At 39.4% G+C, this 16,339-nt stretch overlaps 2 protein-coding genes and 3 non-coding genes across 5 annotated transcripts; 3 read left to right on the top strand and 2 right to left on the bottom strand.

Moving 5' to 3' along the window:
• Window positions 1–2,867: 2,867 nt before the first annotated feature.
• On the top strand, window positions 2,868–2,940 carry Trnat-agu (transfer RNA threonine (anticodon AGU)). Its single transcript has one exon. It is a non-coding gene; the product is annotated as a tRNA-Thr (tRNA).
• Window positions 2,941–4,031: 1,091 nt separating this feature from the next.
• Trnal-caa (transfer RNA leucine (anticodon CAA)) lies at window positions 4,032–4,146 on the bottom strand. The gene is made up of 2 exons: window positions 4,109–4,146; window positions 4,032–4,076 (listed from the first exon to the last, which is right to left on the bottom strand). It is a non-coding gene; the product is annotated as a tRNA-Leu (tRNA).
• A 306-nt stretch (window positions 4,147–4,452) lies between these two features.
• Trnat-agu (transfer RNA threonine (anticodon AGU)) lies at window positions 4,453–4,525 on the top strand. The gene has a single exon. It is a non-coding gene; the product is annotated as a tRNA-Thr (tRNA).
• Window positions 4,526–4,626: 101 nt separating this feature from the next.
• On the top strand, window positions 4,627–12,272 carry LOC135089327 (DALR anticodon-binding domain-containing protein 3-like). Its single transcript, XM_063984872.1, has 8 exons — window positions 4,627–4,646; window positions 6,524–6,640; window positions 6,839–6,966; window positions 7,609–7,773; window positions 8,313–9,007; window positions 9,209–9,387; window positions 10,120–10,253; window positions 11,316–12,272. Exons 2-8 carry the CDS (start codon window positions 6,535–6,537, stop codon window positions 11,613–11,615), a joined length of 1,707 nt encoding a protein of 568 aa, XP_063840942.1. The 5' UTR covers window positions 4,627–4,646; window positions 6,524–6,534; the 3' UTR covers window positions 11,616–12,272.
• LOC135089328 (protein FRA10AC1 homolog) lies at window positions 11,231–15,955 on the bottom strand. The gene is made up of 7 exons (XM_063984873.1): window positions 15,807–15,955; window positions 15,328–15,433; window positions 14,868–15,030; window positions 14,300–14,465; window positions 13,686–13,845; window positions 13,127–13,429; window positions 11,231–11,617 (listed from the first exon to the last, which is right to left on the bottom strand). The coding sequence occupies exons 1-6, from the start codon at window positions 15,816–15,818 to the stop codon at window positions 13,137–13,139; spliced, it is 900 nt and encodes a 299-aa protein (XP_063840943.1). The 5' UTR covers window positions 15,819–15,955; the 3' UTR covers window positions 11,231–11,617; window positions 13,127–13,136.
• Between the last annotated feature and the right edge of the window lie 384 nt (window positions 15,956–16,339).

Here is a 16,339-nt window from a genome sequence, read left to right on the forward strand (position 1 = left end):
CTGGAGATGACTGTGGGCATCACACTGTAGTGATCAGGAAACAAATACTGTGGGTGCTGCACATCTGGTGGATGCCGCCTTCCTGGTGTGAATGAAAGTGGCTAACCAATTAGTGTAACAAGCTGACAAAGATATTGTTTTTATATTCAAGGCTTCACTAGACAATTTTTGCCAGCATAGATCCACGCCGCCGTCTAGGAGGAAAACAAAACAATGGTAGAATAGCATCAAGAAACCTGGAAGCACCAATGAGTGGACATGTAAAGTGGTAATTGCGGAAACTAGTCAAGCAATTGATCAACATAGCTAAGTGACATGGGCTTGACAAACTAACGAGTCTACGGTGTCAAAGCCATCAGCTATCAGCACTAGCACAAAGTATTGCATTGCCATGTACAACAAGACTCTCAAATATGAGTAGCTGGCACAGCATGCTAATTTTGGACGTTCTCTAGAGGCTGCACTTTGCCTCAGTTTCAGCATCCATCTCTGACAGGACTTTTCTCCTTCCAGAACTGGTTGTGTTGATTTTGTCCCGATCTTAACTCCCTTTGTTTATTTATTTATTTGTTTTATCTATCTTTTTTTTATATGTAGTCTGGAATTTCCTTGCTCCTGTATTGGGAAGGTATTGCCTATTGGACTCGGTCATCCATAACACGCCAATTACATGATTAAGTTTAAACATCTGATTTTTTTTTTTTTTTATGCAGTTATGAACATATAAATTTATGTTAAATTTTAAAAAGTAAATGGAATCTCGTCATACTTAGAATAAATAAAATGTATCCTGATGTAGACATTTTGAGTCACAGAAAACGTGGTGCCAATCTCCGCCTCGTGGCAAGAGAAGTGAAAAGTTAAAGTATTGTGGGTTTACTTAGTGACCTGGGAAGCGTCACCATTGTCCCCTTGGTGCTGGGGCCACGTGGCTGCTTCAGGGTAAGTCCTCACCTCCATTATCTGCCTGGGGTCAATGGATGAGTGAAGAAATGAGTCAAGGGAACTAAGCAACAGTAATGGCCGTGTCTGATACCTGTGGAAATGTTGATTTTGATAGTTTATTGTTGCATGCATGGCTGTTTAAGACATTAGTGTGTTTCTGAATGTGCATTTATGTATGATTTATTTATGGAGGTTCCAGTGCTGTGAAAGTGTAGATTAATGTCCATTTGCAGATTATTACTGGATAAAAATGTACTGTAAGCGCCATTTTTCCTACAGGATGATGTAATGGGTTTCCTAAGCGTATTTTTTTTTTTTATTTGTATATGAGTTAAGTATTTCAAACATAGAAGTGTAGTAGGGTGGTTCACGAGACTATCCCTTTCCATCCCGGGCGGACTGGGCTAATAAGAGGTGAATGATGTGTGTATGAGGGTGTGGTGCCGCTCCTTATGGGATTGCTGGTCTGATATAGAGATTTAGATAGAAAATTTTAAACAGTACGGAAGCTGCCATTGTGCAACGTCAACAACTGTCAATAGCGGCTGGACTTGCAGGGTTTCGTGTAATGAAGGGCTACAATGCAAGTTTCGATCATTATAATACTCTGGATAACATTGAAAGAACATTAGCGTTTTTTTTTTTTTTTTTATCAGGCTAGGTGAAGTAATGATTAGATTCATTAATTTCACAGATGACTTTTTAATCGCTTAGTTAACAATTTGAAATAACATATTTGCCCCAGAAATAAACAGTAAGTATGCAAATTACTATCCTAAGGTTATTTCCATAATTCCTAATGCGTATACTTAGTTATAAGAATTTCTTGAGTTTCAGATCTCCCTTTTGTGGAGTATTTGTAATATTCAGGTTTACCACGCCGAAAATTAATTGCATCAACGGAAAGAATTAAGTTTACCAGTGAGGGTCACGTGTTAAGCTTGCGTGTGTCTAATTCATTACTGTTGCGTGTGTCAGTAATATTCTTGCCCTGAATTAGCGAAATTAATGTAATACTCTGCTTCTATTTCTTTCTGTGTGTGTGTGTGTGTGTGTGTGTGTGTGTGTGTGTGTGTGTGTGTGTGTGTGTGTGTGTGTCTGTCTTTCTTAATTTTGGGCTGTCTGTGTGTCAGTTTTTATCATGATACTTTCTCGAAGGGACGCAAGAATATGAAGTTATTATAATGCATACAATGTAATACGTCCTTTCTGTTTAATGGTGGAATGGAGCGGGCTAAAATATCTAGCTCTTAATTTTTGCACGCCTTCCCATTTATGACTTCATGATTTTATATAAGATTTATATATTGATTCAAATATTATGCATTGACACATTCATGTTTTTATGTTTGTAGATAATCCTAGACCTGTGTTTTGAAGTGCTCTTTTCTCTTACGACTGTTCTCAAAAGCTACATAGTTATCCATGCTCTCTCTCTCTCTCTCTCTCTCTCTCTCTCTCTCTCTCTCTCTCTCTCTCTCTCTCTCTCTCTCTCTCTCTCTCTCTCTCTCTCTCTCTCTCATATATTAATTAATTCAACCTCGAGAAACTATTAGTACTGTTTTTAAAACCTCTTTGACAATCTGTCAATTTCCACTAGGGCTTGTGAAAAGTGCAGGATCTGTCATTAGAAACTAAATTGAAAACTATAAATCATAATTAACATGGTCATGCAAGTCAGTAACTTCCACCAGAGAGACCTTGAAGTGTTGAGAACCCATTCCCAAGTGTTGACGTTGGAATGTGTGGACGCTTCCTTCATAACAGCCGTGAAAAATGTCCCTGGGGAGAACACTGATCGGGGAAACATGTCCCTTGTCCACCAGATGCATGTGACTCTCATTTGTTCAATGTATGTACAAAAATAACGGAAATTTACCCGAATATAATTTTTATAATCTGTAATAAAAGGGAAAATTTAAGCCTTCATAGCTCAGTGGCTAGAGCGCTGGTCTAGTAAACCAGAGGCCGGGAGTTCGATCCTCCCTGAAGGCACGTGGTCCATTAAATATTTTTATTAATTTTGTTTGATGCTTTCATTAATACTTATTGGGTGCTCCGTAATAAATTATAATATCAAGAAAACGACTTAAATGCATAGCTTTGATACATATACACACATATTATTGCAATTTCGGAAGCAAATCTTTAGATTTTTTTTTTTTTTGTTATTGCACTCGTTACTTACTTTATTTTAAGATTTGTTTTTATTTTGGTAGTAAATGAAAAGTATTAACCGTACATATTTAACTAAGTACATAAATGTTCTATAATGATCGATACTAGGGGGTAGATATGACACTGGTAATAATGCCGTGCTCATTATTGTGAAACTAATGTTCTGACCACAGACTGTAGGAATGACAAGTGAGATTAATGAAACACTCGTGTTATATTATTCATGGTATTCATTATATGCAATATATTCATTTAATGCATTCTTTATTTAACAACACATTTACAGTCTGATGATAAAGTATTAAGGGCAAAGGCTGCTTGTCATATATATATATATATATATATATATATATATATATATATATATATATATATATATATATATATATATATATATATATATATATATATATATATATATATATATATATATATATATATATATATTAATGATTTAGTTATAATTGTTGTTCACATCTTCTTCTTCTTCTTCTTCTTCTTCTTCTTCTTCTTCTTCTTCTTCTTCTTCTTATTATTATTATTATTATTATTATTATTATTATTATTCCTTTTTTCTTTCAGTTACTGCTAAATTCACCATCATCATTTTGGAAAAATTACTTTCTTTTTTTCTGTTAAGTATATTATCCTGAACAAGGTGGTCCTTGTTTCAAATAATCATTTAGCGTGGTTTTAAAGACGTTAATGGTGAAGTCGCTCGTAAACCACTGCATAAGAACAGTGAAAGGTTACCTGAAAAAAAAAAAAAATGCGCTGGTGTTGAACCCGTTAATGTCAGGATGTGGTAACTTTTACTGTAGGCTAGGTTCTTTTCACTTTGGTATTACTACTTTTTTGTGATGGGAGACGGGTAAATGGCAGGATCTGCACCATTAAAAAAAAAATTCTGTCAGGAGTGGGATTCGAACCCACGCCCTCAGAGAGGACCAGAATGCCCACACCCTTCTATCGGAAGGAAGGTAACCTTGAGTCTGGCGCCTTAGACCACTCGGCCATCCTGACTTGTGTAAAGCCTGCAGATTGTAAATTGATTTCAGTGCTGTGTCAGGACAATGGATTTAATGCAATAAATTCGTTGATATTGTGTGCTGTGTGGTGTGGACGTGACGAGCGAGCCCGCGGGAGGCGCGGCCCGTGAGGTGACGTGACGCCTCAGCCAGGAAGCAGCGGGCGGCGGACACTGGGTGCTCTTTTCACCCGTGTCACCACGCCCATACGCACGCCTGCATACATTACTAACTCGAAATAATATGAGTGTGATTAACTGCAAATTTGAAACTTTTATAATTTGTCTTTTCTGTTAGGTGTGCCTCCATAGCTCAGTGGCTAGAGCGCTGGTCTAGTAAACCAGAGGCCGGGAGTTCGATCCTCCCTGGAGGCACTGCGGAAAACTAATTTTAAAGTTAATTCTTCATAACTGATCAGTTCTGTATCGACGAATCTTGGTGTTTCGCACTGGTTTGTTCTTTACTGGAGAAGGGAGGGAGTATTATTTAGCAAAGGTGAGGATGTAGGCCCAGTGGGATACGCGTAAATCATATGCATTTATTTTGAAAGTTTTAAAGCATGAGATTATTGTGAATGTAATGTGTTGTGTATAAATCGAATATAGAGGTGCACTCTGTTAATGTGTATGTGTAGGTGAATCACACTTACGACCAACACCAACCTTCCTCTTATCAATTCCAACCTCCTTCCTCTCACAAATCCCTCACCCTTTTATCTTAAATTCAGCCTTCTTCATCTTAACTCTAGCCCCCTTCCTCTTCAGCCTCTTAAACCCAGCCTCCATCTTTCCAACTTCTTCCTTTTAACTCAAGGCTCCTTCCTCTTAAATCTTCGTCTTCATCTCTTCAACATCCTTCCATTTAAATTTAGACTGCTTCCTCTTAAACCTCTTGTCGTAACTCCTGTCTCCCAGTCAGTACTTCATATCCTTCTCCTTTTAATTAACTTATATTTGCTTCTTTCACCTTAATCCTGGTTCCCTAATTCCCAAGCTTCTTTACTTTAATTTTTTTTTGCTGTCATCTATTTCCCAACAGGACCTAGAATTTTGGAATTTTAGGCAAGATTTCTCCTGCTAATGTGATGGGAGCATAATTCTCTCTCTCTCTCTCTCTCTCTCTCTCTCTCTCTCTCTCTCTCTCTCTCTCTCTCTCTCTCTCTCTCTCTCTCTCTCTCTCTCTCTCTCTCTCTCTCTCTCTCTCATTAATCCTTTTAATTTTATATTTCTTGTTTTTTAACGTGATCCTTATTTCTTCTTCTTCTTCTTCTTCTCCTTCTTTCCTCCTCCTCCTCTTCCTCGTCATATTTTGAAATCTTGGCCAGCCTCCTGGAAAGGGTCACAGACAAGCAGTATTATTTAAGTGTCCCCTCGTTTGTTCCTGTCACACGTCGCACGTCTGGCAGCGTCGCTCGGGCTGGGAACACGTGGTGGGGCCGCAGAACATAAACAAACCCGAAAAATAGGAAAACGCATTGTAAGAAAAGCTGAAACGCAAGGCAGTTGTCAAGACAGAATCTTGAAACATACATAGAGCAGTAAGAGGTAATAACAAGAATAAAAAAGTTCATATAAAGGTATTTTCTCAAAGTTTATCATTATCATCATCAACAATAGTTCTCAGATTTAAACAAATCAAAGTATTATTAATACTGCTCTAAGTTTAGGTGTATTGTCTCAGTTTTTATCTTTTGTCATACATACAGTTATGCCTAGATGTCAGAAGGTATGAATTGTATTTTAAAGATGTAGGCTTTCTCCTTATACATTCTTTTGTGGTCCTTTCCCATCCCCCGCAAACCTGGTGGGAGGGCGGGGTTATCTGGTTGGGGACGTTAAGATGAGTGAAATGTGGCCTTCGATAAAAGTCTACGGGGAAGTAATTCTTTTTTGGAAATTTTTGGGCTGGGGGAGCAAATATAACTAAAATATGTACTTCCACACCTAACCTAAAGGGGGCTATGCCCCTCTTGACCGACCCATAACCTAACCTAATGCAGGGCACTGCATGATCCCCCCTTAACTAACCTAACTGGGGGACTATGCCGTTCCCCCATAAGCTCCCTAACCTAACCTAACAGGGGAGCTCTGTCGCCCTCGATCACTGTGGCCTAACCTGACTTAACAGGGGCTGTGCCGCCCCTTGACTGGCCCTGCTCTAACCTATATTTTTTAATTTAAAATATGTTAATGGCAGTGATGGTAATAATGAATTTTCTGAGTGCTGCATGTGTTAGGCTGTGTTACATCAGGTTTAACTCACCTTGTTATGAAGCCTCAATGTTTCATCATACTGGGAGTGTAGTAAGCAGAGCAGAGGACAGTACAGATATTACTTCACGTGTAATATTGTTTTGCCTTTTTATTCTGCAGGATCTGTTACAATGGAGACATCAGTGGCTTCATTTGTGAGCAGCTTCCTCGGGTGTGTGATGGGGGAGCCTCCAACACAGCGCCAGACTGAAGTGTTCATGGCTGTAGCACGGAGAGGTGAGAGCAGGGAGTGCCTTGTGAGTCTTGTGGCCTCCTCTCAAGATTAAAAGAATATTGTAGTGTAGGTTTAGAGTATAATTTCAAGACAGTTATCATAGGAATCATAGTTTAAATTAAATCACTTAGTGCCTTTAGTTTTATTCTGACTCAGTTAAACGTGACCCAGTTTTTTTATGGTAACTTTCTTTGGTGTAGCCGACTTTGAGAAGCTGACCCAAGGAGACTTTGTCATCCCACTGAACTCCCCCAAGCTGAAGAGTGTTGCTGATGCTGCCACACCTTTTGGAAAACTTCTCCTGAACCCCACTGAGGAGAACATCAAGGTGGGTCTTGGCAGCTTTACATTTTATGTTGTCCAGTATCAAACTACAGCAACATTGAGAACTGTAATGAAGAGCTACCACCTCTCCCTATCCAGACACTTCCTTCTTGCTTTGTTCAAGCTCTCAGTCTCTGTTAGTGTCTCAAAGCATGTCATTATCATTAAATTTAACTACACTCTTCAGACTTTTCAAACTACAGCAACATTGAGAACTGTAATGAAGAGCCACCACCTCTACCTATCCAGACACTTCATTCTTGGTTTGTTCAAGCTTTCTGTCTCTGTTAGTGTCTCAAAGCATGTCATTATCATTAAATTTCACTACACTTTTCAGACTGGTGGATGTGAGACACTCCTTCAGCTGTTCCCTGTTCATACAGTCACTGATTCTCACTTGTCTTTTCCATCAGACTCTTGTATCTCCTTTCCACTCAACCTCTCTCTCTCTCTCTCTCTCTCTCTCTCTCTCTCTCTCTCTCTCTCTCTCTCTCTCTCTCTCTCTCTCTCTCTCTCTCTCTCTCTCTCTCTCTCTCTCTCTCTCTCTCTCTCTCTCTCTCTCTCTCTCTCTCTCTCTCTCTCTCTCTCAGATCATCAGTACAATCATTCCATTCCTGAGAAAGTTTATTTGTTAATTTTCTTTCAGTTGGTTGAGCAAACCTTGGAGACGTGCAGGCCACCAGTGGGAAAAATTGTGGTGTTGAACAATATGCTGCGAATTCACTTAGTTAGAGTGCAGGTTATGAAGACTTTCCTGCCGAGGATTGCCAAGGCTGGCCTGAGATATGGTGCCTGCAAGTTACTGCAGCAGGTGGGTGGTGAGGGCAGAAGACTTGGCTTGTATTGTCATCATTATTGCCTTGTAACAATGTTGAAATATTTTTCTTCATGCAGAAACCATTTAATGCATTATAAAAACTGCACATGGTATAAAAAGTTATGGCAGTAGGAAGTAATTAATGAGTATTGAAAAATTAAGAGTTATATTCTCTTAATGTATGCAATAATAATAATAATGATAATAATGATAAAAATAATAATAATAATAATGATAGTAATAATAATAATAATAATAATAATAATAATAATAATAATAATAATAATAATAATAGTAATAATAACAATTGTTATATGTATTTCATTTAGTCTTTGTACATTACATAACAGAGATTGCATTCAGTTGGGTTCTCACAATTTTCTTTGAGAATAAATTAATAAAACCAGTAAAATTAATTAAAACTAACACACATGTAAGACTAAAATGTTAGAAGAAAAATAAGGAAAAAAGAAACAATGAAAAATATTATAAAAATGACTAAAACCCTAATACAAAATTATCCTGTGTGGCAGCAGGTCCCCATCACAGTGACACACAGGACACTCGACACAAGCAGCAGCCTGAGGAACATGCGTGGTGCCAAGCTGGCAAACCACCTGAGTAGCCTCCTTGCCTTCTGTGGTGCCGAGGTGAACAGGAGGGAGAAGCAGAACAGGGGTGGCAAAGGAACTAGTAAGGACTTTATGAAGGGCGATGATGAACATTGTGAACCTCAGACAACCCCAGTGACTGAAGCACACCATCCAGAGCAAACACTTGTAGAAGCATCTATGGGGAACAAAAGACACTCTGATAAGGGCCATGTGAAGTATAGACAAGGCAGTGAGGTGAGAGAGAAGAAGCCACACATTGAGACATTAAGATCACACACTAGAGAGGATGACAGTGTGAATGCAGCACCAGACACCACAGAAGCAGAGATGCATGTAGTATGTACACTGCAGACTCAGAATATACTAGAAACTCAACCCCAGTGTGTGAAAGAGGAAACTGAAGCATCCGTGACTGGTGAAGGAATACCAGCACAAGAATCTTCACACACCCAAGATGTATCAGAGGAGAAGGACGAGGTGGTGTCAGAGGTGGAGTTTGTGGTCACCGACAGCATGAAGAGAGTGAAGGACGGGCCCTGGGTGTATCAGTACGGGGGTGTGGTGGAGGTCAGGACTGGGGGCGCTTGGGCTGGATCTGTACAGGAGTATTGTAGGTGTGTGGACTAAATAAGTATATAATGTAGGTTGTGTTTTTTTGTCTGATCTTTCCTTGTGTTGCTCTTTTTTTTCTTTCCTTCACTAATATTACTTTTTTCTTGGCTTGTTAAAGGGGTAAAATTATTTTGCACATGTATTGAAAGTTGTTGGATCATGATTGACGTGCACAGTTCTCTTATTTGGACCACAATACTCAGAATACTTGTGGAGGAGCTGAAGCGAACCTCGGAGATGAGACAGAGGGACATGGACGGCCCCGAGTGGGTGGCCCTCCTGGAGAAGCAGGCAGGGAGGTGCCTCACTCTGCAGCTCCTCTCACCCACACACTCCAACCCGCTGAGGGTGGAGGTGGAGGGTGACACACACAACACTAAAGGTAATAAATAGTTTGACAGGATGGCTCTGTGAGTGAGTGACAGTTCTTCATCATCATATTGAAACACTTCACACATCATTCTTTATTTACCCAGTGCTTCTTCTTCATTCTTTCCTTGGTATTACTTATTATTAGTTTTTATACATATAATTTTGTTTGTGTGTGTGTGTATCTCTTGTTATTATGAACATTGATGAGATGTAGTGATACCAATTGTAATGGTATTTTATCTTTTACTTATTGAATCTCTTGTTATGGCTTGAGTCCTTTTGTGTTTGAGAGAAAGATAATTGTGCACAAATACTCATTGCAGAGAATTGTACCCAAAACTCAAAGGTTGTTATTAGTATTATTACAGATACTTAAAAACTGAGTGTTATAACATTGTCATTTCAAAGGCTGTCATCATGCCCTTCTTGTCATTTCAAAGGTTGTCATCATGCCATTCTGTACACCTATGCTTGTCTCTTGAGTGGAACATGGTGGTGAGAGAAGACACAGGATGTAAAAGAGAGAGAGAGAGAGAGAGTAATTTTTCAGCTGTTGCCTCTGTAACATGCTTTGAAGGTGGTAACAATTGAAGTATTAGGGATTAAGGTAATTTTTTTTATACTCAACACCTCATTCTTTTGACCTGTATTGCTTATTATACTTGATTATGTTTTGTATTCATTTTGCAAAAACCATTCACCTGTGAGGGAAGTCATAAAGTTATTACTGTTATGTTCACAGAGGCGTCATTCATGCTGTACAACTACGCCCGCCTGTGCTCCATATTTGACCACTTTGAGCAGTGTGTCCAGCAGGGGGATGTGGCGCCGCTGCCTCCTGTTGAGGACGTGGACTTCTCCCTCCTGAGGAATGATGTAAGTGTTCTTGTGCAGTCATTGGTAGGAGTAGAATAACAGACACCATTCATTTCTATTATTTGTTAAGCATTTTCTCTTAATGTTAAGTCCTGATCTGCTAAGAACATGTTAATTGTAGGATTTTGCAAGGATATCATATCAGAAGACTTCCCATTGCAAATTACAACTGGAAGTGAATGTAGTTACAATACTTGAGCTCTTGCTGGGACTGTACAGTAATCACACACCTGCCCCATACAGGTGATAATTTCTGTTTTTATCATTTGTTCCTACTTAATCAAATTTTTGCAGTATTGATTTAAGCATCATTTTCATATCATTGCTTGTGTTACTCTTTTCTTCTTTCCTTTATTAATGTTGCTTTTTTTTTTTCTTTTTTTACCTTACTTCACTTGTACTTTTCTTGTTATTTCTGTTAATTTTTATATATAGATTTTGCAAGAATGTTGTCAGCAGCTCAGAGAACTTCACAGTGCTAAATGCAAGTGGAAGTAAATGCAGAGTTATTTGGCCAGTAGCTAGGACTGTACAGTAACCACACTGTTCCCAACATGTTTGTTGTTTTTATCCAGCTGTTCTTAGTCATATTCTTGCAGGATGAATTAAGCTTGTCACATCATTTAGTATTGTATTACCATATTGTCTCTAAAAGATATGAAATTTTTTTGGCACACATAATTTCTTTGAGTGATAGGAGTGTAATTCCTCTGATCTGTTGTCATCTGGAAAATTGAGTTTGTGTGTGTGTGTGTGTGTGTGTGCGCGCGCGCACGCGCATGCATATGCAGGCCAGAGTACATACTGTGATACTGTGTACTTTACTGGTACTTTCTTTTATTATAGTGTGTAATAATTCTTCCCTGCATGCAGCTCACTATAGCAGATACTTGTAACTTGTACACAGTTTATCTTTTGTGCCATAATAATGCAACACAATGATGCTTAATCACAAAAATGGGAAATAAAAGCACCACTCAATCCCAAAACAATGTATATTTTAAGTTAAGATAAGTTCCAAGTGCCACACATTCACACATCATGGAAAACCTTCCCTGGCAGGAGGAGTGGGACCTGGTGTGGCTGTACCTCCTCCGCTGGCCTGAGATTGTGGAGGAGGTGGCCGTGGGAGTGGTGGGTGGAAGCAGGAGACCCAAGACAGCACACATCAGTCGCTTCCTCTACTCCTTGAGTCACCGGTGGAGTGAGTACTACTGCAGACACCAGGTGCTGTCGGAGGGCTTCCTGCCGCACCTCCTGCCCCTCATGTATGCCCGGCTGCACCTCCTCCAGGCACTCTCCACCCTCATGCGCACCTGCTTTGCTGTCCTTGGGGTGGACTCTCTGCCATCCTACATGTGAACCTGCAAGGGAAGGGAATTTCAAGGTTGATTCTTTTTCTGTTTTTCAGTTTTTACTTAAAGCCAAAATGTGGAAGTTTTCGCTATTTTTCATTTATTTGCTATGAATATATTTTTCTATTTATTTGTGAGTGGTGAATAACTGATTTCTTTTTTGTTTAGAGAGCATCAAGAAGTACTATGTTCTCAGTCTTTGCACACAGCTTAGTGATGGTTGAGTTTCAGTTACTGCCTCTGTCTCTGAGGTAAATACATTGGGTTAGAACATGGCAGCAGTGTTCCTCCATCCTGGCTGAGGAGTGTGGCCACCCTCTCTGCCTCAGGGTATTTTTTGGGGTAGGATAAAGTCTCATGTGAGTAATTAGTTAAAGTTTTTTTTTTATGTTTGCATCATTGTCATTATTAGAAAAAAAGTTGGTACTCACAGATGAATTATTTAATGTTACTCCTTGTGTCAAGACAGTGATTAACTTTTCTTCAGTGAAAGGAAGGGTGGCTGAGGATGATAAGAGAGTTCTTTTCCAAATTGTTTGATAAAATCCTGTGTATTCCATTTAATTTTTTTTCTGTGCAACATAGTTTGTGATGATCAGAAATTGTGATATACCATTTCAAAGGTGTTTGTATTGTAATGAAAAATAAAACCATTGACTTATAATTGAGATTATACTTCTGATATTCTTGAAGCCACAGTAACTGATGCTTATTCTAATGTAGTGCTTTCTGTTCATACTTCATTTGCTACATCACACAAATTATGGTTCTTATTTTAGCAGGATTTCCTGATTCTTTAGGAAGAAACTCATGGAGGTGGATCTGCTCAGTCAAAATTATGAGAGGCAAATCATGTCAGTCAGTGGTAAGGATCTGAACCCTGGCACAGACATTACTGGAGCCAGACATTACTGATGGAACCAAAGTGATCACCATGGTTCACATAGTGTTGTCTGTCAGTGTTTGCAGAACCACTACACCACAACTGCTTCCTTTGTCTGGTTCACAGATGAATACCCTCCTGACATTCTCTACAGTACTTCCTGTCTTTCCCCAGAAGAGAGAACCAGGAGAGTGCTGTCACCTCACTGGAGTACTACTAGCAGGTAAGCATAAACACTCCAGTCTTTCCTTATTTTATGCTGCTCAACATGACTGACTGATTGATTGATGTATGGTGCCATGCAATTAACTTCACCCTTTCACTGCTCTTTGACACATCTTTCCTCAATAACTAACCACTCAGACATCTTGTTCTACAGCCACCTTCAAATGTTGTACAGGCTAGAGATTGCTAAATTTATTCTTTTTCATCCCCTTTTTTCTTATAGATACTTATAAAGATTCCATACATTGCTTTTAGTGCAGTGAATTGCCCCATGTCACAGTGAACAGGTTAAAACATAAAAATATACCAAAATTAACTATATAGATTAATGACCTCTTAAGGAATAAACCACAGAATACTCTATATAAATAAGGCTTTCTTTATCGCATATATACAAGTTGCTGGTTCACCTTGTGGGGTTTAAAGAAAGAGGTCCTCCAGGTATTCCTCAAACTCCTCCTCTCGACTCTTTTCATCCGGTAGCTTGGCAGGTCCCTTCCATATGTCGTCAGGTGATGTTGCTGCCTGCGCCTCCCCACTCCCTGATGTACTCTCTGCCACCTCCTCTGTCTCCTCAGCTTCATCCTTGTCCTTTCTCCTCTTTTTCCTTGATTCCTTATCAGTGTCCTCTCTGTATTTGCGTCTCTTGGCCTTCGTCACTTCTTTTCTTCTGTGGTGGTAGTTCACTTTGTAGGAGCAGTCATGGCAAAGTCCTGCAAGAGGGAATAGCTTGAATACCATACTAAACTACACTAGAATTGAATTAGCAAATGTAACATTCTTGGACACTTCGGTTCTACTGATTTATAATTTACATATTTTTCCATTTAATTTTCACTCTAGTTCCTGGTCTGTTGTGTTTAATAAGAGAGAAAGAGCACAGCAGCAGAATTAGGTATAGATTAAATGACAAATGCATCTCACTCTCCACAATGAATAGCAAGACATCATAGTGTCACTAATACCAACTCAGCTTGACAAGAGCGTTCTTCTTGACCCCCTGCTCCATGTAAGAGAAGTTCATCTCCCACGTTCTTAGTCCCTCCTGCTCGCTGCATCTCTTCTCCCCACATGTGAACTGTCCCTTGCCGGATATCACCTCCTTTTCAATCCTCCAGCGCATGCCAACCTGTAACAAACATTTCACTGAGTCTATAAATGATTTTGTGTCTTAACCATAAGTGGAGATTCTACTTAATCCTTCTGCCCGGAGTGAATTAGTTTTTTGAATAATTTCTCTTCGTAATACTATAGTGAAATGTAATGGTCACCAATACCTTGCTTATACTCAAGTCTTCCTCCAAAAGTGCCATACTTGTAGGTGCAATTCCCCCAGGAGAAAAGTACATAATCCAGTTTATTCTGTGTCTTATCCATCCTTTATGTGATTGTTATTTTTCCATGAATGTTTTTCATGTCTTATTTTTTATTTATTTATTTATTTATTTATTTTTTCAGAATATGTTGTTAAACATTCTGATGTGCAGCACTGTGTGACCCTATTGTTGCTGTGCCATAAATCAATCATACAGTAACAAATAAAGTAATTCACTATATCACATTTGTCACCAGTACTACCATACCTTATTCTCCTTGTAGTGGGAGAGATCACATATGCAGTATTCCTTGAACAACTTGTCATAATACTTCTTGGCCACCTGCCTTTCCCAGGTGTCCGGTGTGTCCGAACTTTCCCACAGGAACTGGTGATTCTCTCGCACCACATCAATGTCCTTCTTGTCTCTGGATCTGGAATGGGAACAGAGTGGTGGTTTGAATTCCTGTCTTGTGGATCCCTTTCTTTATCCTAAATTTCAGCCCAGTGAAGTACTTAAGGTTTGCATGTTTAATTCATATTCAAGAGATAATGGGTGAATCCTAGGCCAAATGGAGAAACTTTAACCTTGTCTTTTATGCTGTAGCTTCTATTTACCCAGCAGACTAAGTACAAGATGTAAAGTTAAGAGTTGTGGCCTTGTAACGTGATAACTGCCAACGCCCCCTACAGCCGATGTGGTGAAGAACATGGCAAACTTCCCTTAACTAGTGGGGCGGCCTTGTTCAGTGATAGACTCGTATAGGTTGTCAGATATCTCAATGTTAAAAGTAAGTGAAGGCCTCCAAAAAATGATCTCCGTCACCACCACTCACGTGTCTCGCTTGAGGAAGGCGGTGCTGCCGGGGTGGTACAGAATGTAATTGTTGATGAGCATCTTGTGTCTCTCATATGCTGTCATGCTGGACATCTGGTAGCGCAGCCGCCGCCCTTCCTCCTGGCTCGCTGCATCCACCAGGATGGCTCGGTTCGGGAGGCCTGTGGTGAAGGGAATAGCATGATGTGTGTGTCTGATTGTGGTGCTGTCAGTGTTGATGGGAAATATTTTGTCAGCATGTGTGAACTGTTAAAATAATGGACAGTATTAGGGGAAATATTAATAAGTTTTGAGTGATTTACAAATGCAACCCCAAAACATACAATATATGCTATAGTTCTACCAGTAAGAAAGTAATCAACACATCAATGTAGAATAATAATTTTCTATATAATGTGGCATCGAAATTTGCTAAAAATGCAGATTTCTGTAACTGATACAATACTTTTGCACTGTACCTTGCCTTGGTCCTCTGTCCTTATAAATATTTGCATGACGCTCTTGTTGTTTCTTACGGAGCTTAATGTCTTCCTCAAATGCAGAGTCATAGCCGGATGTGGAGTTCTGTAAAGATAAACAAGGCTGATATGGAAAAGATCTCACAAGGTACATTTCTTAAGGTCGCAGTCCTTTGTTGAAATCAATCTTGTGCTGAACAATCGGTGACACCAGCACTCCTTTCAGGATGAGGAAGAGAAGAGGTGTTAGGTTATGTTAGAGTAGAAATTTATCCAGTTTTCGAAATATAGTGTCTCATCCTCAAACTTCATCAGGCCCCAAAGCTTGTTTGAGGAATTTAGGGGATGGGGAGGATGGACCCATTATAAAGAATTACGAGTACTATTAAAAAAAAAACAATGCATCGACCCAAAAATATCAACTGACACCACCACCAAGACAACCACAGTTCCAGCAAGTGACAATGAGTGAGTCTCACCTTGAGGGCCATGGCAAGGACTGGCCCGGGACCGCCCCACTTGAATCACGGGACTCAGGACAACACTTGAAAAATGTTACTTGTTTGTTCTCGCCCCTCACTCCCCAGCTGACGTTTGTTTACAGTGAGTGACGGAGCGGATCATCATTATCAGCAGCAGCAAGTATGATTTTCTAACGGCTCCCTTTCTAACTTCTTATCAGTATTTGTTCTTCCTAATGATTGCTTTCTCTTACTCTTAAATTTTGTGATTAATTTCACTTGATTTTTCTTAATTCCTACTCTGTTCACTGGAGAAAGTAGGAATGCTTGTTTAAATGTGTCCTTCACTTTCCCTACTGCGCAATTATTGTTTTATTTGTTTAATTAGTACCATACACATTCTAAACAAGCAAATATTTATAATTGTTATCAAGTAAGATGGGAAAGACCATCGTTAAACATGATTTCTCCAGCATATGGCAGTAGTTGCTGGTGCTGGTGGTGGTGGTGGTGCTGGTGCTGCTGTTGTAGTTGTAGTTATTGTTGTACTT

The sequence above is a fragment of the Scylla paramamosain genome, chromosome 32, assembly GCF_035594125.1.
Source record: "Scylla paramamosain isolate STU-SP2022 chromosome 32, ASM3559412v1, whole genome shotgun sequence".
Taxonomy (NCBI): Eukaryota; Metazoa; Arthropoda; class Malacostraca; order Decapoda; family Portunidae; genus Scylla; species Scylla paramamosain.

Coding starts and splice junctions, on each gene's coding strand:
- LOC135089327 (XM_063984872.1), top strand. CDS start 6,535: ATGGAGACATCAGTGGCTTCATTTGTGAGCAGCTTCCTCGGGTGTGTG. Junction 7,774..8,312: donor CCTGCAAGTTACTGCAGCAG/GTGGGTGGTGAG, acceptor CCTGTGTGGCAG/CAGGTCCCCATCACAGTGAC. Junction 9,008..9,208: donor TCTGTACAGGAGTATTGTAG/GTGTGTGGACTA, acceptor CACAATACTCAG/AATACTTGTGGAGGAGCTGA.
- LOC135089328 (XM_063984873.1), bottom strand. Junction 15,031..15,327: donor GGACAGAGGACCAAGGCAAG/GTACAGTGCAAA, acceptor CCTTCACCACAG/GCCTCCCGAACCGAGCCATC. Junction 14,466..14,867: donor GCCTTCCTCAAGCGAGACAC/GTGAGTGGTGGT, acceptor TTCCCATTCCAG/ATCCAGAGACAAGAAGGACA.